The sequence below is a fragment of the Xiphophorus couchianus genome, chromosome 24, assembly GCF_001444195.1.
Source record: "Xiphophorus couchianus chromosome 24, X_couchianus-1.0, whole genome shotgun sequence".
Lineage (NCBI taxonomy): Eukaryota > Metazoa > Chordata > Actinopteri > Cyprinodontiformes > Poeciliidae > Xiphophorus > Xiphophorus couchianus.
The window spans coordinates 6,910,213-6,931,078 of NC_040251.1; the positions used below are offsets into that span (position 1 = coordinate 6,910,213).

Here is a 20,866-nt window from a genome sequence, read left to right on the forward strand (position 1 = left end):
ACTTCAGTCTTTGTTGAGCAGCGACAGCAACAAAGAACATTTATAAGAACTCATTCATCCCGAATGCAATAACTTTAGTAAATTACTTCACATTATTTAGATGTGAAGTTTGTGATTCTCTTCATTATGTGTTTTTAGCCACCATGTGAAGCCAAAGGTGAATTTCCAAATGCATCCATGAATGATGAAAATTATTATTATTAATGCAGTGGAGATTTATATTTTATTTGACTTTTTCTTTATTTACTTCATTTATTCATTTACAGTTTAAAATAAACATGTTAATGTGAATGGAAAACTTACTGAAAAACAGAAGAAGGAAGTAAAATCTGCAATGATTCTCAGAAGAGATTATGCTTTGTTTAAAACATGAACAACAAAACTTCAATCAAGCACATAAACAAGAACAGGTCCAACTGCAGGAAGCAGATGCCACAGACTTCTTCCAGCAAACTGAGGAATGCAGTCAGCACCTTTCTGCTACGCTGATGTCAAACAATAAAACATTTACTTTTCTTTTTCTATGAACTTTATAAATCTACAGTTAATGTCTGTTCACTGAGAGTGTAACATCAAAGTCAAATTCCTTGAACACCAGCTTTGCAAACAAAATATTCTGATTCATTTTTTCTACATTAGAAAATCTGGATATCTGTTTTACATAAACAAAATCCTCATAACTAAAGTTCTATGTTTGATATTTAGCTGGTTAAAACATTTTAAATGGAACATTAAATTAATTTAAAAACAAACATTAAAACATGACTGAGAACAAAGTTGGTTTTTTATATAGTTGATCACAGCGAGGATTTAGTCTGAGTTCATTTCTGTGTCGGCCCGGTGAGGGGAAGATGGAGGCGGTTCTGCTTCCTGATGAGGCCGAACGGTTCTGGCGTCCGGCTCTGATCTTCAAACTAAAACTGCAAAATATCAACAACTGCAACTGTTCTGGGAACTGTTTCAGTTCCAGGAACATTTCTTAGAAACCTGTTTGGAAATGTTTGCTAGCTATAATCAAAATGCATAACTTGTAACCTGTTTGCCAATTCTGCATGGCTGTGTACCTGATGAGATCAGGTGATCAAAGATACACGGAAACAGACAGCAGGGGATTTTTCTTCAGGTTACTTTCATACTACAGACTGAAATTACAATATTCTGGGGATATTGAGAACTTTCTGACTTTGCATAAGTCAGAAATAGAACTGTTTTATTGTTTGACATCAGCGGAGCAGACTCCTCCGGCTGTAAGGTGTTCGTCATGTTCCTCAGTCTGGGGGAAGAAACTGAATCTGTGGCAGCTGCTTCATGCAGTTAGACCTGTTCTTGTTTTATTAATCTGACTATTTGAGAGATAATTTCCGATTTTACTTCCTTCCACTCCTTTTCATTTAAGTTTTTCATTCATATTAATATGTTACATGTTCATTTTAAACTGAAAATGAAATAAGTAAATCAAAATGTCACTTAAAAAGTAAATCTCCTCTGTATTGATTAGTTTAAGCTAATGTAATGTAATGTAAAAGTTTACATATAGCTTTACAAATCTTTTACATTACATTACCCAGACACATTAAAACAAACCTTTATCTTGGCTTTTTTCTGTTCTTCCTCTTTCTTTTCTCCCTCCCTGAAGGATAAATCCTTTTTTGAGACATTGTTTTGCAAACTTAACTTCTGACCGGAGCTTTGGACCTTTGGATGTTCTCGTTAGGGGCAACGCGTGCAGTACCTACCGCGGCCACCAGGGGGCCCCCAAGAGCAATTTAAATATTTTTCTTTTTATCCATAAAATAATGATTTCTACATACATTATCAAATTTCTATTATTGTAAAAACAAATCACTTCATAGTGATATTGTGTGTTTTAGATACTATAGTGACATAGAAATTATTACTAAAATAAATAAATCAACTCCGCTGAGGGGGCCTCTTAGTGGCCCTGAGGCCCTAAGCGGCTGCTTAGATTGCTCATCTAACAGGACAGGTGTCCTACCTTTCCAGTCTAGACTCATCATCAGGGCTGATCTTCCCTCCCTCCAGGAGATGTACAGGTTAAAGGTCAGGGAAAGTGCAGCTAGCATTGCTGCAGACCCCACACATCATGAACAGTCAGAGAGCCCAGGTCGACACCAGGCATATTTGCACTAATTCATTATTTACAAAAAATTTATAATTTATCACCAACTTTTATATATTTATATGTAAAATGTTTGTGAAATTCTTTGTTTTGTTTTTTGTTCGAATCAACTTGGTGAAATAACATGAACATATTCAGTTCAGTTTATTTCTATACAGATATTTAAAACTAACCAGTTATTTTAAATCCAGTATTTGTGTTGTTGTTAACGGAAAGTTGTTTAATAAAGCTTTCGAACAAAAAATTGTCACGTGAAAGGAGCTGTGTTGCATTCAATCATCTCGGGAAATATTCGCTCCCAAAACAAATCGATGCATTTATTAAATTATCCCGAATGAGTAAAAGTTTTATAATGCTTCCGATTATGAAGCATTTGAAGCAAATTACTTTATTTTTATTTTTTATTTCAAACATATCTCTTGGTTTTCTTTTCGGTAAATGTTCTTTTCTTAGCTTTTAGCTCGGCTGACTCTGTTTTGTACCACAGCTCTTGAAAGCAGCATGACACAACAGCAAAGATGGCGTGCTGCAGAAGCTGTTTTTGTTGCCAGTGTTGCTGCAGGGAGGGAGAGACGCGGACGCCGGAGGAGCTGGTGAGGACAGCGGGGGTACAGACGGCGAAGGCGGGGTTCGGTGGGGCATTCCCGGGTTCTGGTCCGGTTCCTCTGAGTTCCTCCAGGAATCTCTTCTCTGCTCCACCCTGCTGCTGCTGAATCCCCTGCCAGCCTCAGATGTTCAGCTTCTCCCCAGAGAGAATCAGATTTTCTTCCCGTTTATTGGTTTAATTTCAGCGTCATCCTGTTGATCCCAGCTGCTATAAACTCATTTTAATATTTTTGTGCATCTGTCCTGATCGTCCACCTGCTGCTGTGATTTCATCTGGCTTGTTTCATAGTTGACTAAATCTGCTTGTGCATAATTTTAAAAATACATATTCTTTCATATTTTCTCAGACAATTCTTGGGGAAATCCGAGATGAGGAAGATGAGATTCTGCCGAGGAAAGACTACGAGGTGAGGAACCGTTTAGAAGTTTTCAGAGATGTTTAAAGTTCTTCTGATCTGATCAGCAGTTCTGCAGAAGTTTTTCTTTGGTATTTTGTTGCTTTGAGTCTAAATCGCTTTGACCCTGAGTGACCCAGTTCTATGGCTGTCTTGTACATCATTAGCATTATCTCCTGATTACCTCCTGGCTACAGGTCTCAGAACATCCTGGTTTTGTCAGATCCCAGTTATTCAGTAGAAGATCATGCCGTTTTGCCACAACATGGTGGCTTTGACGTCCATTGGTGTTGTTCCCGGATGTGGCTTGTGCGTCAGATTTACAAGTGTACCAGAAACGCATACTGGAACTTTTGTATGTTTTTAAAAAAAATGCATTTAATTGTGTTAAAATCTATGTAATTAATTATTAAAATGTAACCCATTAAAGTCCCGGCCCTAATTTTGATCCCTGTCAGCTGATCTGGGCGTGAGAACCAGGACCTTCCACCCATACATGAAACTATTGATCAGAACTGCTTTAAAAAGGATAAAAATGTTGGTTCTGTTTGAAATTGGCGTCATCATTTATTTGTGGCTCAGTGACTGTCATGTTTCTTTTTGTTTTTTTTGTTTTTTTTCTTTTCTTTTTGTTTTACTATGGACCTCTTTTGTGTCTGAAATAAAGATTGATTGATTGATTGATTGATTGAAAGGAAAGTATGCCGACAGAAACTCTTTATCACAGAGTTTTATGAAGTTATTACCAGATGAATTGGTGAATATGTGACTCTGTTTGTCTTTGTTAGAGTCTGGATTATGATCGCTGCATCAACGAGCCGTATGTGGAGGTTCTGGAGGGTCTGGACAACAAGGTGGGGAAATGTATAAAGCTTTAGTGTCATTTCAGAAAAAAACAAAAATATAAAATTATTTGGGGGAAAAAATCTCTGAAGATGGTTGATGTGTAAAGTCTGAATGCATCTTTAATTTTTCCTCAGAAAGCCAGAATGTACGAGGCGTTGCGGTGGGTGATGGTGTTCGTGATCGGGGTCGCGGTCGGACTGGTTGGACTGTTTGTGGACTTCTTTGTTCATCTCTTCACTAAAATCAAATTCTCCGTGGTCGCTGATTGTATCCTTTAGCGTTGCAACATACAGGAAGCTCCATCATGTAAAACAGGAAGTGCTCCTTAACTGCAGACTTCCAGCTATAGAGAAATGCACAGACAGAGGCTGCCTGTCTTTGTCTCTGCTGGAGCTGCTCACCTTCAACATGGTGTTCATCTTCATCGCCAGCGTGCTCGTCCTCATCGAGGTATGTTTTCCACAGTAACCGCATGTTAGTGGGAACATACCAGCAGCAAAGGCGGTGACCGTCACTGCTTCCCCTGACCTGCTTGGATGTGTTTTCAGTTGAAGTGTGTGGTAGGAGACCGATCCGCTAACATGCTGTTGTCGATGCGTCTCGTCTTCCAGCCGGTGGCTGCAGGCTCCGGTATCCCAGAGATCAAAAGTTACCTGAATGGAGTGAAGATCCCAGGAATCGTGCGACTTCGAACGTTTCTCTGCAAAGCTGCTGGAGTCCTGTTCAGCGTGGCTGGAGGTAGGGCGATATTTCAGGAATCCATTGTTCTGACGATTAATCAAAGAAAAGTGACACATTCTGCAGTTTAACACTTAAGTCCTTTTTTATGCAGTATTAGGAATGTATACAAAAATGCAGATAAATTCAATTCCTTTTTAAATAACAAAATAAAGATTTATTTGCCTAAAATGCAAAGACGGCATTCCTTTAGTGAACGCTGGATCATGTTTTACACGATTCATCTGAAGCTAAAAAAATCCTTATAACTCGTGAAAAGTTCAGTTTTTTCTGCCGGACTGAACATCGATGCAGTGTAGAGATGATCTAGTGATTTATTTTTCTATTTACTCTTTATTCATTGGATGACAGTGGGGATTTAACAGGAAATTTATTTTCACAGAAGTTTACCATTTGAAGCTAAAACTGCTTGTGGAGCAGAACATAATTACTGACAAAGAAGGTTTATTTTTTCAAAGAAGGTTTAATTATTGCCAATTAACTGGCAGTAATTAAACCAGTTTTGCCTTAATTATTGCTCTGACTGTGTTGTTCTCTCAGTAAATGGCCCAGAATGAATTGATTTACTAAATTACTTGATGATTATTTCTACATATTCATCACAATTAATTGTGTTATCTCTAGATAAAGTAAATACAGACTTTCTCACTATGTTTAATTTGATTAAATTTATCCTTTTATTGCTCAGTTTCTTTTCTCATGCTGGTTTTGGGTAGATGTAACATTATTGTGCATTGTTCAGATGGTCTGATCTAACTGGTGAAGGAGACGTTAACCAGACATGATGATTCATCAGCTGTTCGTCAAAAAATAGCATCTCAGTGCTAAACATGATGCAGCATTTTGCGCCAATTTCATGGCTGAATCACATAAATGACAGATTATAAACAATTAATATCTTTGCTGTTGAGCTCATAGGTTCATTTATTCAATAATGTAGCAAAATGTATATATAGTTGATTAAAATGTGATTAAATAATTAATTTGATTTAGTTTAATCGCATTAATATTTCAGAGAATCAGTAAATGTCACGGAACATTCTCTACTGAACCCGGTCCGGTGTTGGTCCGGTTTAATCCGGTGTTGGTTCAGTGTTGGTCCGGTTTTAGTCCGGTGTTGGTCCGGTTTTAGTCCGGTGTTGGTTCGGTGTTGGTCCATTGTTGGTTCGGTGTTGGTTCGGTGTTGGTCCAGTTTTAGTCCATTGTTGGTTCGGTGCTGGTCCGGTTTAATCCGGTGTTGGTTCGGTGTTGGTCCGGTTTTAGTCCGTTGTTGGTTCGGTGTTGGTCCGGTTTAATCCGGTGTTGGTTCGGTGTTGGTCCATTGTTGGTTCGGTGTTGGTCCGGTTTTAGTCCATTGTTGGTTCGGTGTTGGTTCGGTGTTGGTCCATTGTTGGTTCGGTGTTGGTCCGGTTTTAGTCCATTGTTGGTTCGGTGTTGGTCCGGTTTTAGTCCGTTGTTGGTTCGGTGTTGGTCCGGTTTAATCCGGTGTTGGTTCGGTGTTGGTCCATTGTTGGTTCGGTGTTGGTCCGGTTTTAGTCCGTTGTTGGTTCGGTGTTGGTCCATTGTTGGTTCGGTGTTGGTTCAGTGTTGGTCCATTGTTGGTTCGGTGTTGGTTCGGTGTTGGTCCATTGTTGGTTCGGTGTTGGTCCGGTTTTAGTCCATTGTTGGTTCGGTGTTGGTTCGGTGTTGGTCCGGTTTTAGTCCGTTGTTGGTTCGGTGTTGGTCCGGTTTAATCCGGTGTTGGTTCGGTGTTGGTCCATTGTTGGTTCGGTGTTGGTCCGGTTTTAGTCCGTTGTTGGTTCGGTGTTGGTCCATTGTTGGTTCGGTGTTGGTTCGGTGTTGGTCCATTGTTGGTTCGGTGTTGGTCCGGTTTAATCCGGTGTTGGTTCGGTGTTGGTCCGGTTTAATCCGGTGTTGGTTCGGTGTTGGTCCGGTTTTAGTCCGTTGTTGGTTCGGTGTTGGTCCGGTTTAATCCGGTGTTGGTTCAGTGTTGGTCCATTGTTGGTTCGGTGTTGTTTCGGTGTTGGTCCATTGTTGGTTCGGTGTTGGTCCAGTTTTAGTCCGTTGTTGGTTCGGTGTTGGTTCGGTGTTGGTCCAGTTTTAGTCCGTTGTTGGTTCGGTGTTGGTCCGGTTTAATCCGGTGTTGGTTCAGTGTTGGTCCATTGTTGGTTCGGTGTTGGTCCATTGTTGGTTCGGTGTTGGTTCGGTTTTAGTCTGGTGTTGGTTCGGTTTAATCCGGTGTTGGTTCGGTGTTGGTTCGGTGTTGGTCCAGTTTTAGTCCGTTGTTGGTTCGGTGTTGGTCCGGTTTAATCCGGTGTTGGTTCAGTGTTGGTCCATTGTTGGTTCGGTGTTGGTCCATTGTTGGTTCGGTGTTGGTTCGGTTTTAGTCTGGTGTTGGTTCGGTTTAATCCGGTGTTGGTTCGGTGTTGGTCCAGTTTTAGTCCGTTGTTGGTTCGGTGTTGGTTCGGTGTTGGTCCAGTTTTAGTCCGTTGTTGGTTCGGTGTTGGTCCGGTTTAATCCGGTGTTGGTTCAGTGTTGGTCCATTGTTGGTTCGGTGTTGGTCCATTGTTGGTTCGGTGTTGGTTCGGTTTTAGTCTGGTGTTGGTTCGGTTTAATCCGGTGTTGGTTCGGTGTTGGTTCGGTGTTGGTCCAGTTTTAGTCCGTTGTTGGTTCGGTGTTGGTTCGGTTTTAGTCTGGTGTTGGTTCGGTGTTGGTCCAATTTTAGTCCGGTGTTGGTTCGGTGTTGGTCCAGTTTTAGTCCGTTGTTGGTTCGGTGTTGGTTCGGTTTTAGTCTGGTGTTGGTTCGGTGTTGGTCCAGTTTTAGTCCGTTGTTGGTTCGGTGTTGGTTCGGTCCACCTGACCTTCTAATCCTGCAGTATTTCTACATTTCTCTTACGATTTCCCTTCTTTAAGACTGAATTTGTGAGGAAAAGTCATCCAGAGGTGCGTGATGCTCTGAGCCGTCTCTGTTTGTCCTCTCAGGTCTGTTTGTGGGAAAGGAAGGTCCGATGATCCACAGTGGAGCCATAGTGGGAGCTGGCCTTCCTCAGGTGCGTCGCTGCCACACGGATCAGCTGATTTCTGAATCCTCTGCTGATGAGAGGATGGTTAACCTCAGGGTCTTACTGCAGGCTCTCTGACTCCTCCCACACACACACACACACACTCACACACACACACACACACACACACACACACACACGTTAGGTTAACCATGTCTCTGTTTGACTGCTGATGGATGAGCGACCTGTCCAGGGTCTCGTCTAATTTTCTGCTCTTCCCTCCATCAGTTTCAGAGCATCACCTTCAAGAGGATCAAGTTTGACTTTCCTTATTTCCGCAGTGACAGGTACGACCTGGTGACTCTTGTTATTCAGCTAATCTCACTTATCGAACATTGGGAAATGTGGCTTATTTTCTTATTAATCTGCTCCCCAGAGACAAGCGGGACTTTGTGTCAGCCGGTGCCGCCGCTGGAGTTGCTGCTGCCTTCGGTGCGCCAATAGGGGGCACTCTCTTCAGCCTGGAGGAGGGCTCCTCCTTCTGGAACCAGGCGCTCACCTGGAAAGTGGTGCGTTGTCTTTTCTTAATGCAACACTAATCCGTCTTTTAGCAAACTTCAGCACAATAATAACTTTAGCTGGAAATGCTAAAGAACCAACTATTTTTTTAATAACTGTGTAATAAATGCAGGTTTTAGAAGTTTTTGGTTTTTTTGTGGGAGTGATTGCTTTGCATTTTCACAACAAAATGACATTAAAAGTATTATAGTACTAATAATACATTTTCAGGTAATAATTTTTCTTACATAATATTCCCTATATATAAAAAAAATGACAACAAATTTTCTGGAATAGATATTTATAAAAAATTAAAAGTTTCTTTTTTTTGTAACATTTGCGGCTCTAAATCGTATTTAGATGGACTGAGAGCACAAATGGATCTGGATTGTAAAGTTGGCATCATTTGTGGATGGAGATGCTGCAGGTAAGAAGGATCTGCAGCAGCAGTCAGTCTTCCAGCTACTCTGAAGAAGCCTCTGACTGAAGAATGTTGCTGTATGACGTGGTAACAGCTTAACATCCAGAGCAGAGAAATGCTGAGTTGAGGATTTGATCCTGTAGCCATGTTGCATTGAATGCCATGGATGGAAGAGATGTTTAAAGTTTCTTCTTCTCCTTTTAAGATTTTTTTCCAACATGTTGCTCATAGCAGGATTTACAGAAACCAAATGAAATGAACTGAAGAGGTGTTGGCCTTCTCAGATCTGAACTTGTGTTTTCAGCTCTTCTGTTCGATGTCGGCCACTTTCACGCTGAACTTCTTCCGCTCTGGGATCAACTTTAATAAATGGGGCTCTTTCCAGCTGCCTGGGCTGCTCAACTTTGGAGAATTCAAGGTGAGGGATCCATCATGAGTTGGTTTTGTTTGTCTGTTTCTGGGTTTAGCATTTCTAAGCCTGAAGCCATCAGATGATTTACTGCATAGAAATACTCCTGACATTAGAAGAGAAGCTAAAGCTGAGCTGGGAATGATTTTCAATCAGACCAAATTATATCATTCTGTCTGTAAACATTAATTTTTCATGTCTGTGTCGATGTAAAAGTTGCAGGTTTTTCAGTTAAACCAGTAAAAGCGCTAAAAGGTGAAACTGCCTCTGAAGTTACTTATCCTTTGAGTTTAAATTAAAACGGTCATAAAGTTTAGACTTGAAAGTTATTGCAATAATATGATCGATTCCAGATTTCCTGTTTATTATTTTCCAGTTACAGACTGACACAAATAAAAATAATGGCTGTAATTTATATCAACCATTGATATAAATGATTTTTATAGCACGCTTCAGCAACACAGCAGAGCAAAGTTCTTTACATCATAAAAACATCATAAACACCAGACAGTGTTTATGTGAAAACCAGGAACAGACGTTGTATTTGTCAAGTGTCTTTGTTAAAATCATCATTACACATCAAATATTTTGTCATGATTCAGAAGCAGCTCTAACCAGCTGGGTTTTAGTCTAGATTAAACGCTTCATCATTGTCTACCTTATATAAAGTCTTTTTCTGAATAAATCACAGTTAAAATATCTGGAGTCTTCTAAAGAAATTGTGGGAGTTCACCAATGTTTTAATAATTTAATCTTTGTCCTTCAGTGTTCAGACGGGGAAAAGAAATGCCACCTGTGGACAGCAGTGGACCTTGGCTTCTTCGTCCTGATGGGCGTGGTGGGCGGCCTGCTGGGGGCGCTCTTCAACTGCATGAACAAGTGCCTGGCCAAGTATCGAATGAGGCACATCCACCCCAAAGCCAGGTTCATCAGGTCCGTCTCGCCCGGCAGCTGGACGTCGACCCGCGTAACAAACAGGCTGACGGCGTTTTATTCCCAGGGTCCTGGAGAGTCTGCTGGTTGCCATGGTGACCACGCTGGTGATATTTTTGGCCTCGGTTCTGTTGGGTGAATGTGGGGACCTGTCCTCCCCGACGACCCATAACCCCACAGTGAGCACATACTTTTAAACATTTTCTACGAAGGCAGTTGAAGCCTGGATAGTTTTCACCGATTCTTTGTGACAGATGGACAGAAAATAAAAAGTGATTCTTCAGCTTCATGTCCTCACAGTCGGCTTTTCGTTTGCAGGTTTCTGACAGTGAAGACATCAACTCAACCATCAGGCAGTTTTTCTGCTCCAATAAAACCTACAACGACATGGCGACGTTGTTCTTCAACCCGCAGGAGGCGGCCATCCACCAGCTCTTCCACCAGGATGGTGAGGATTTGAACCAACGTGTTTGGTTCCTTCTGGGAACAATGGCTAAATAATGAGGACGCTAAGCAAACATCCAACTGTTTTTGCATAGAACTGGTTTTCTATGCAAACATTCAGCATATCGATTTACTTCTTGACGCCTTTTTGAGTTTATCTCAGTTTATCTCAGAGATAAACTCATGCAAAACATATTTTCAATGCACACATTAAAAGTCTTATTGCAGGAGTAATTAATATTTTCTCTGTGGAGTTGGGCAGCACCAATAAACATGTAAAAATGCTACTTTGATCATTAATAAACAGGGTAAGATGATGATGTAAAAGTTTCTTATATGTCTAAAGATTCAGTGATTTATGTTTTTTTTTATTTCATAAATAGATGAGTTGATCTTCCATAAATAAAAAGATTCTCTGCTTTATGCTGCAGGAACCTTCAGCCCGGTGACTCTGTCCATCTTCTTCCTGTTGTACTTCCTGTTGGCGTGCTGGACGTACGGCGTCTCTGTCCCCAGCGGTCTCTTCGTCCCGTCTCTCCTGTGTGGCGCTGCGTTCGGTCGTCTGGTCGCAAACATCCTCAAAGTGTAAAAAAAAAAAAAGTTCTTGTTTCCTTTGAAATGTTCTACAGAAGAAGATTAGAACCACAAAACCAACCAAACATTAAATATTATACAAAGACACATTTATTTAACTGACATTATGTCTTAGTTTCTAAATGATCTAAATAAAAAGTGATGAATTACATGGAAAATGGCTCCGACCAGAGCAGGTGCAAACGGAGCGGCGATCATCAGGAAATGAAACTGAAAGGCTGTGTTGACGTTTGGCTAATATATTCCAAGTGTTATCAACTTGCACTTTTCACGGTAATGTAATATTGAGTCTCAGAGGAAAAGAGAGGAAAGGAGAAAATAAGCAGATTTTACAACCAAAATCATTTTTGCAGTGTTTGCCAGTATTACCACCATCACTAGATTTTCAGCTCTAGAAAATGTCAGCAGCCAGTAAGTTTTTTTCGGACCTCCTCCTGCTGGCCATCAGAGAGCCGCTTAAAAAACAACTGACCTCTTTGGACCCGGAACTCCGTCCGTCTGCTTTTAAACGTCACCGCAGTCTAAATCTGGCCTCAGTATTTGGTTTTGAAAAGATTTGTCTGGTGTTTAGCATATTGAGTTAAAGGTTCAGAGCTGTGTCTGCTACTGGTTCTAACTGGGATCTGTTCTCTCAGGAAACTGGGACTCCACATCTACTCGGGGACCTTTGCCCTCATCGGAGCCGCTGCCTTCCTCGGGGGCGTGGTCAGGATGACCATCAGTCTCACCGTCATCCTCATCGAGTCCACCAATGAGATCACATACGGGCTGCCCATCATGATCACTCTAATGGTGCTAACGCTGCTTCTTTCTGTCATGTGATGGTTTCAGTCTGTGGAGTTTGCAGTTAGGAGTTCATGTTTCTGAGGTTTGTGTGTTTTGGTCATTTTGCTTAAATGACAGAAACTCCTAAGAGGTTGATCTCAGCCTCATGTAGCATGTTACATGTTAGAGTTCATGACTAGAAAACACTAAGCAAGCTTGTTTTAAAGGACTAAAGAGCCTCTGTCCTCTGGAAACATTATGACTTCACAACTTCAGTTTGCAAACCGCATCTGAATTAAACCTTCTGTTTGGCCTTAGTGCACAGCACCATGTCAGAGAGAACCAATCACCATGCAGCAGCAGATTAAGTTAAATTTGTGTCTGAACTTTAGGTTGCTAAATGGACTGGAGATTTCTTCAACAAGGGCATCTATGACGTCCACATCCAGCTGAAAGGCGTCCCTCTGCTGGAGTGGGAGACGGAGGTGGAGATGGATAAGTAAGATCAGACTGGAAGATGTTCGGTGGCCTTTTCATGTGTACAGTTTGTAGTAAATAAATCAGCTCCTTAAAATAAAGTTTACTCATAAAATGACCAACTGATCCATGTTTCTGTTCTCCACCTTGAATTTCTGCTCAGCTGGTGTTCAGTTTTCGTCTCCTCTCTTCGTCCCTCCAGGCTGACAGCCAGCGACATCATGGAGCCCAACCTGACCTACGTTTACCCCCACACTCGAGTCCAGTCCCTGGTCAGCATCCTCCGGACCACCGTCTACCACGCCTTTCCCGTGGTCACGGAAAACCGACAGAACGAGCGGGATTTCATGAAGGGCAACATCCTGATCAGCAACAACATTCGATTCAAGGTAACCAGTGTTATGATGTGTTGTTTAACGGTAAGCATAGAGAAATTTGCTGCTATAAAAGTTTTATGAATCTTTCATAAAACAGTCACATAGTTTGTCTTTTGAGTCCAGGAATTGTTCCGTGACGATATTTTTCTGTCTGCATGTCCAGAAAAGCAGCCGACTCTTTATTTTTATTTACTTTGGATCAACATTATTAGACTAATTTTTAGACTCCTGTTCTTCCAACCCAGAAATGGATTTAGATCAGAAGATACTAACTTATACTTATCTAGCAACTCTGAACAGGAGCTCCTAGTTTACATACTTAGATCAACATTAGATTCTTTTTCTTCTTTTGCTCTTTCCTTTGGTTTGTTATTTTGTTTGTATTTTCTTTTAATTCCTGTAAAGCACTTTGGGTTAGGGTTAGGGTTAAATGTGCTATAGGAATAAAATTACTTTTACCTTTATTTTCCCTGGCAGAAATCCAACATTGTCTCTCGTGCGGCGGAGCAGCGGCGGCGCTGCCAGTCCATGAAGTCGTACCCGTCCAGCGAGCTGAAGAACGTTTGTGACGATCAGAACGCGGCGGCGGCGCCAGCGGAGGAGGGAGAGGACCTGCTGCAGCAGATGTTGGAGAGAAGGTAACAGGAAATCAACTTTTCATTCTGTCTTTTGACTCAGTAATCACATAAAATCCAAAACTAAACAAGATATAACTGCTTTTATTTAAAACAAAAAGTTACATTTAGTTCCTGTTTACACAACATTTCCAAAAATGTTTTCTGATGTGTATCTGGGAAAAAACTGCATTTACACAACAGCAGAATAAAAACTTTCTGCATGGAGATGAAATCATAGCTGCTCCACCATGCAGCTCTCTGTCAGCGCCATGAATAACTAAATATATTTAATCTCATTAAAGAGTTGTCTGATATTAAAAAGACAAAGGGAAAAACGTTTTCTCTTATTTTCGGTGTTCAGCTGTTTGCATCCGATTGTCATGCAAATTTTATAAATAAGAAAAAGTTCATTAGTTTTTCCATCCACTGATTTGGAGCAAATCAACCAAAACATGGCAGGAAAATGGAGAGAGGTTTTCAGGAATGTGTTGCTATTGGGAAACTGTAATAATTGGTCAAGTTGACTATTATTAGTCTGCTGTCTGCTTCTTTTCTTTTGATGAATCTGGAGATTTGTTTGGGACAAACTGGAGTTGGACCCAACAGTTGGACAAGATCCGACTGTTGGACAGTTGGACAAGCCCTAATCAACCTTATGACATAAAAACGAAGCCTGTGCTTCAGACATGGTTATGGGACAATAACATTTGAACTGTTTGCAACTTAAAAAATGTTTTTATTCTCTCACAGCATCCAGCAGAATAATGTTGGTTCTGTTTCTGTCTTCAGGCACGCTCCCTACCCAAACCTGTACCCAGACCAGTCTCCCAGTGAGGAGTGGACCATGGAGGAGCGATTCAGACCGCTCACCTTCCACGGCCTCATCCTGCGCTCCCAGCTCGTCAACCTGCTCATCCGAGGCGTCTGCTACTCCGAGAACCAGTCGGTCAGTCAGACGTTGATCCGCGTTTGTTCAAAGATCCGTGTTTTATTCCCTGTTAATGACAGAAGTCTCCGTCTGTGCAGAGCGCCACTCAGCCCAGGCTGTCGTTCACAGAAATGACCGAAGATTACCCGCGGTACCCGGACATCCACGAAGTGGACCTGGCCATGCTCAATCCCCGGATGATAGTGGTACGATCCGACCCGCTGCTGAATAAGTTCAGTTTGATTTAGAGCTGCTGGTAAAACCTCGATCCCTGCGTTGCTAGGATGTGACGCCCTACATGAACACATGCCCCTACACGGTTTCACCAAACACCCGGATCTCCCAGGTGTTCAACCTGTTCAGAACCATGGGCCTTCGACACCTTCCAGTGGTCAACGCTGTTGGAGAAGTGAGTTCTCAAGCATCGGTGCTTCCTGTACGTACAGCTGCGGAGACGTTTTAGTTGTGTCTGAGCAAAATCTCTATTTCAGATTGTTGGAATAATCACAAGACATAATTTAACCCACGAGTTCCTGGTGGCCAAACTGCGACAGCATTACATCACCATCTGACCCGACGCTGTGGCGCCGCCCCGCCCCGCGCTGCCTGGCCTCCAAGCCTTGGCTTTGGTTCGTCTCTAACTTTATTAAAGCATTCCCAAAACCAACAAGATGCATCTGAGAGCCGCAGAGAAGAAGCTTTCAGACTGCAGGAGGAAGATCTTCTTCTTTAGGTCCACACAGTCGGAGCCTTCACAGACTCCAGTTTAGAGATTTTCTCTTATGTTTCTTTATTTTTTGCGTTGATCACAGAAAACAAACTTTATTTTCTTAACAGAGACCATCTGAGACAGCAGTGAACTGTCTCTATAGGAACATGGTGAGCTTGTGTGTAGGCAAGGAGGAGATTTTAGAAAAGCATAAAATAATTGGTCAAAACATCCACAACATTCCTTAAAGGGGATCCACAACTAGTTGAACATGTTGGCCTAAATAGGTTTTAATTTTCCTATCAACCTAAAAGTTGTTGCTTTGTGATGTAAAAGTTAAAATTATTTTAGAAAACATATATAATTTTTTTCACTTATGAAGGTTGCCAGTTTTATTCTATTTATTAGTTTTTTAAAGATATAGATGACTAGAGTCTAAAAACTAAACACAAGAAGTGATGATGAGCCCACCAGGTTTTCATCTGCCCTGAGATTTGTTGGATCAAGCTAATGTGATCAGCTTTTGATCGACTCTTTACACCGTTAGCAGGAGCTAACACCGTTAGCAGGAGCTAAAGCCAAAACAAAACAAATTGAACAAAACGAATGGTGGTTTAAAGTGATGATGAAGCATCTGTAAGTCTTTGCAGACGTCCATCCAGACGTATTTGAGAAAAGTTTCCACCCCAGTTCTAGTCGTAAACAGTTTGGATTATTATCAGGACGCCTTTGCAGTGTTCACTCTCCAGTTGGTGTTTCCAAGCAGCAGCAGCACAAACACCAGATTTTTCAGCCGACTCTTTCCTCTTCCTCAGTTTGGTCCTCATTTTCATTTCCTGTCATCATTTCTGTCTTAGCTTCTCTTTCAATGAGCTCCAGTTCAAGTTAAAAGGGCTGAACACAAAAATCAATGTTCTGACTGGAAGGAGCTAATGCTACATCACATAGCATTCTTCATTTACCCAGGATGCATTGCAGCAAAAACAACATGGCAAGTCTTTCATTTAAATTTAGAAGAACTAAACCTACCATAGTTTAGCTGGTTGCTTTTACTTCTAAAATAGATATTGAAACTAATCGTGGTTCCCTCTAAAACCCTGAAGACAACCAATCAGGAAGGAGGCTGAAGTTTATTTTATTAATCATGATGTTCCTCTGTGTCTGTGAGATGTTTTTAAAATATGTCAGAGCCTAACTGTTTTATCCAGAAGCAGAAGTGTATTCTCTGTTTTATGCCGTGTCCAGTAAGTAGAACCGTCTGGTTCCCTCCGGTTCATCTGATGGAGCTGGAGCTCCAGCAGAACCTTCCCCCATTCAGGAGGAATGAAAAAAAAGAATACAAATGTAGAAATATTCGCTTTGGATGTAGATGGGCAACATGCGGTCATTTTTAGTGGATATACCATATTTTATTTTCCGCTCTATAAGTCACACTAGTTTTCATAAAGCTTGGCTGGTTCTGCATTTTACTGTCAGGATTAACTTATAGATGTTATATTTTTTTGACTGATCCTTTAAATATGAGCTCATACTGACGGATACGATCCAAGGATCAAACATGACCGTCTGCAGCCGTGAGGAAAGAAGAGACTTTGCTGAAAGGAAGGTGGCCAGAGCTGGAGGAACAGTTTGAACAAACAGAATGTGCTGCTGCTGTTCTGAGGATCTCTGCTTCCTCCTCAGATTTCCCAACCGCAGAGCGTCTAGACATGTTTGTCGGTCGAAATTGCTGGAGCGTTGCAGTCCTTCTCCAAGGACTCTCAAGGCTTCATACAACGCAGCCGCTTCTCTCTGTTCCCTGTCTACTGCATGCGTCTCCGCTCCGCCCCGCTGCGCACTTCGCTGTCGGAGCGAAACCGATCCAGACCGTCCAGATTTAGAGCCCAGATAGAAAACGCCAAACCAAAGCCGACAGTTACTGTGAGTTTGTTAAACAGCATCTGAACACAACGAGTCACCAGATCAAATCATTAATATGAACAAAGTCCCTCTCATGTTTAACAATTTCTAAATAAATGGGACTTATACTCCAGTGTGTCTTATAATCTGGAAAATATATGGTTATATACAGACAGCCTAAACATTCATTTGTAAGCCTGGACTGAGTCACTTATACCTGTAATAGTTTATCAATCTGAATGCTAAGCTAAAGCAGCACCACTGATCTGAGGAGACGCCCTCAGATCGGATGTTTCTCTGCTGCTGGAGGATTTAAAATGATTCAACGGTTGAATGAAACAACATTTAAACACTAAGATTAGTTTTGGTACAAATAACCTGGGATTATCTGGGTGAGTTTTCTCTGCTGTTTGCTTTGACTGCTCAGTTCATCATTCATCATGACAACAAGATCTAATTTATTTAGTTTTGAACCACATTAGCAGCATGTTTGGGTGTTTCCATTTCTAATTTCATTATTTAAGATTTCTGATTAATTTCATAACTGCTTACCTTTTTAAAGCAGCTGCTGTGTTCATGTCCCTTTATGATGGTAAACAAGCATTAATGTTAGTATTTAGGTTTGAGGCTCTTGCTGTGTGCAGTGATGCCAAAGAGACTGAATATTTTTACTTTATATCATCACTTTCATCGTTTATTGCCATAAATAATAAATTACACTGAACACATCTTCGGCCCGGGTTCCCCATCCCACTTCTGTTTCTGGAGCCGTTTGAACCCGATGGACCAATTTTAATTGTGATGCCACCAAATATGGATCAGTTCAAATCTTTTCTGTCCTTCTGTAATATTTTCTGTTGAGGTACACAATTAGACTGAATGTGAAATGATTGATAATTACCACCCAGATAAGCTGAATAATGAAGTTGATCTAAGTTGGTTTGCTGAGGATGCCGTTCAAACTGACGTGTTTATTTGCATGAAGTCTAATCGTTCTGATGTGATCAGTCTGGTTGTCCCCTGAATCGGCCAGCATGCTGATGCCAGGCCTCTGGTAGAAGTTAGAAGTGTTGTTTTATCAGATGGATTTATTTACAAGTTCATTAAAATAACAGGAAGCCATAAAAATAATAAATAAAAGTAGGAGCTTCTTTGTTTTGAACAGCAATCATAGTCCCTGCCAAAAGCAGATACTTGGTTTATCAGATCAAACTGGCAATAGATCTGTAATTTTCCACAAAGTGTGAAAATATAAAGGTATATTATGGTGGCTTCCTGTCAGATCCGGTCCAGCAGGCCGGTGAGCGCCGCAACAGGCTCATTCCTTTTTCATTTAATGTTATTTTGAATTATCGTCGTCACTGTTGCACTTTTCTTCTGTTGTCTTTATGTTTTCATTTACTGTGACTGGAAAACATGCACTAGAAGCAGACTGGACGGGTCTGTCAGGTTCTGCAGCATAACTGGACCTCAGGAACCGCTGAGTTTTCCAACATGTTGATTGGTTCTGAGCTGCAGGTTCTGCGACGTTACTAACCCTTCAGCTTCCTGCCAGTTGGTGGGCATTGTTTTGCATGTTTTGCACTAATTTAATGTCTAATTGTTTTTATTCTCACTAAGGTCAGTGTTAGAGGAGCGGAGAGAACCACGTGTTTGACTCTCAGGAGGTGAAAACCAAGATTTCATTCTGTTTTAGGGAAGTTTTTAAAGTTCTGGGGCCTCGTGCATAAAGCCTGCGTGCGCCATATTTTACGCAGACGTCGGCGTGTATAAAAACTTACTTTGCGTCAAAGTTTGCGTAAATATACGCGCACGTTTTCGCTGGCGTGAAAATGTGCGGCAGCCACGCAAACTTTTTCTGTGGACAAATTCAAACTACAAACAGTCAAAACTCACATAAATCCACTGAAATCTGACAACATTCAGTTATTTAGACCAAGAAGCATCAAACCGATGATTTTCATGATTTTAATATTTTATTGTTTAAATGTAAACGATGAAACTGAACCGCATTTATCCTCAGACAATAAGCTAACACGCAGACAAAATAAAGAAAATGAAAATAAAAGGATGTGAAAACCTCAGTAAAATGTAAATAATACTTTTTCTCAGTTTTTGTCTCATAAAGATGAAACGCATCGGTCCGAGCGCCGAAGCGCAAAACGGGGTCATTTCATTCTGACTAAAAGAAGCAAACAGGGTTGGATCAGCAGATTAACTGCTGATTAAAAATAATCAACAGGTTTGATTATTTTTAAGGTGATCAGGGTGTGAATGCGTCACACGTAAAGGTGAGCCGCTACCTGAGGAGCTTTGGCTCTGATGGAGAACATCACCAAGGGGAGGATGATCGGATCGATCAGATCGATCAGCTGGGAAATGTTGATGATGGTTTATGAGCGTTCAGATTAATCCAGACTGATCATCCTGGAGCTTGCGGTACCGGTACCGGTCCAGCTGCAGTCGCCCGCTTTGTGAGTGCGCCTTCTGGACATGAAGCATCTGGTATTTAGATTAAAGGTCCACATTCCCACTCAAAGACTCCGACTGTCTGAACGCGCTGCTGTTCTAACTGGCGTTTGCAGGATCTCTTTATTTTTTTTATTTGGATTTTTTTTTTTTTAAAATGTCTTTTTATTTTTGTGAGGTGACATTATGTCCTCAAAGCATAATTTAAATAAAAATATATAATTATTATTATAAATACTTATACTGCTTCGAACAAGGACGTTACCATGGTTACTGCTTGACGTGGCGGCAGACTTCCGGGTATTTATACTAATTCACATTCAGATGTATTTATGGAGGCGACAGGCGGAGCAGCAGCTGATCTGCTTCCGGCAAATTAGGATCTATAAAGGAAAGGTGCGCGGCCACGTGCGCGCGCACGGCTTTATGCATCCGGGGTTTTTTGTGCGCCGCACTTTTCAAAATGTTTCCGTACCAAGTTTCAGTGTGAAAACTGCGCCTCTTATGCATGAGGCCCCTGGTGGATCTGTAAGAACAAACTGAAACTGAGTAAAGTTTTTATTTTTTATTAAGTCAGTTTAGTGGAGTGTTTGTGACGTAAAGGCACATATCTGTATATGAACTCAAATGTTGGTCTTTGAAGTTTTATTATAGGATATTTTATAATCTAAATTTATTTTGTGTTTTGTTGCCTGAGCTTGTAGAAATCCTACAGTTTGATATTATTTTGGGGCATATTTATGATCTGGGATCTGCAAAGGAAGTTATTTTACATTTTGTCAAATATTTCAACTATTTTCCTGCATATTTGCAGTTTGTTTTCTGCATAACTGTCAGAAAAAATGAAGATACAAACTCGTCTCTCTGGACCTGGAGGGAAAGTCTGTTCTGTGCCTTCATTGTTATCAAAATAAAGTTCCTTTTCGTTCACCACAGACGGTGTGAGTGTTGTTCTGTGATTCCTTAGTCCAGTGGTTCCCAAAGTGTGGGGTGCGCTCTTAGATGAGTTTTTGTCTTGTACCTTGTTGTATTTTGTGAAATCATAACAGCTTGTAATAAGTACAAGTGAATAAATACAGAAATAATATGCATGAACTACTATTCATACTACTAGATAGTTTGTAATAGGACCTGTTTTTCTTTTGTTATCAGTATTAGGATTTTAAATGTTCGTTCTTCTACATAAAGGTTCGGATGCTCGTGCAACCTGAGATCTTCAGTATGTAAACAAAACTGGTTTGAATATTTTTTACTTGCCAATTTATCAGGAAAAGACAGATTGTCAAAATGTGAATTGCGTTTCCTGTTGCGTTTCCAGCGGAGAACGACAGGATCAGGAAGCTGATTCCTGAGGGATAGTTCGCCTGGACTGGACTTTTCCGAAGCCCTTGGATGTGGTTGGATGGAAGGAAAGGCTGGCTGAGCTACTGGTCAAGCAATGAGCCCAATTCAGCTAAAGAAACCTGGGCAGTAGCAAACTTTGACCCTGGCTACCAAAGGAGATGGGAGGACTGGGACTGTACCAGGAAGACAGCGTTT

General features: G+C 41.1%; 1 protein-coding gene across 1 annotated transcript; it reads left to right on the plus strand.

The window, feature by feature from the left end:
- The first annotated feature begins 2,617 nt into the window (after positions 1 to 2,617).
- On the plus strand, positions 2,618 to 20,262 carry clcn6 (chloride channel 6). The gene is made up of 22 exons (XM_028010312.1): positions 2,618 to 2,733; positions 3,094 to 3,153; positions 3,930 to 3,995; positions 4,122 to 4,254; positions 4,331 to 4,437; positions 4,599 to 4,725; positions 7,708 to 7,775; positions 8,016 to 8,074; positions 8,164 to 8,296; positions 9,011 to 9,124; positions 9,882 to 10,048; positions 10,116 to 10,227; positions 10,367 to 10,496; positions 10,924 to 11,077; positions 11,722 to 11,878; positions 12,244 to 12,350; positions 12,531 to 12,717; positions 13,183 to 13,343; positions 14,112 to 14,268; positions 14,349 to 14,456; positions 14,534 to 14,659; positions 14,742 to 20,262. Exons 1-22 carry the CDS (start codon positions 2,659 to 2,661, stop codon positions 14,820 to 14,822), a joined length of 2,589 nt encoding a protein of 862 aa, XP_027866113.1. The 5' UTR covers positions 2,618 to 2,658; the 3' UTR covers positions 14,823 to 20,262.
- The last annotated feature ends 604 nt before the right edge of the window (positions 20,263 to 20,866 follow it).

What these genes read in the sequence shown, in the direction of transcription:
- clcn6 (XM_028010312.1), top strand. Translation starts at nt 2,659, where the DNA reads ATGGCGTGCTGCAGAAGCTGTTTTTGTTGCCAGTGTTGCTGCAGGGAG. An exon ending in GCGTGCTCGTCCTCATCGAG is followed by an intron (nt 4,438 to 4,598) that starts GTATGTTTTCCA and finishes CTCGTCTTCCAG; the next exon opens with CCGGTGGCTGCAGGCTCCGG. An exon ending in ACGGAGGTGGAGATGGATAA is followed by an intron (nt 12,351 to 12,530) that starts GTAAGATCAGAC and finishes TCGTCCCTCCAG; the next exon opens with GCTGACAGCCAGCGACATCA.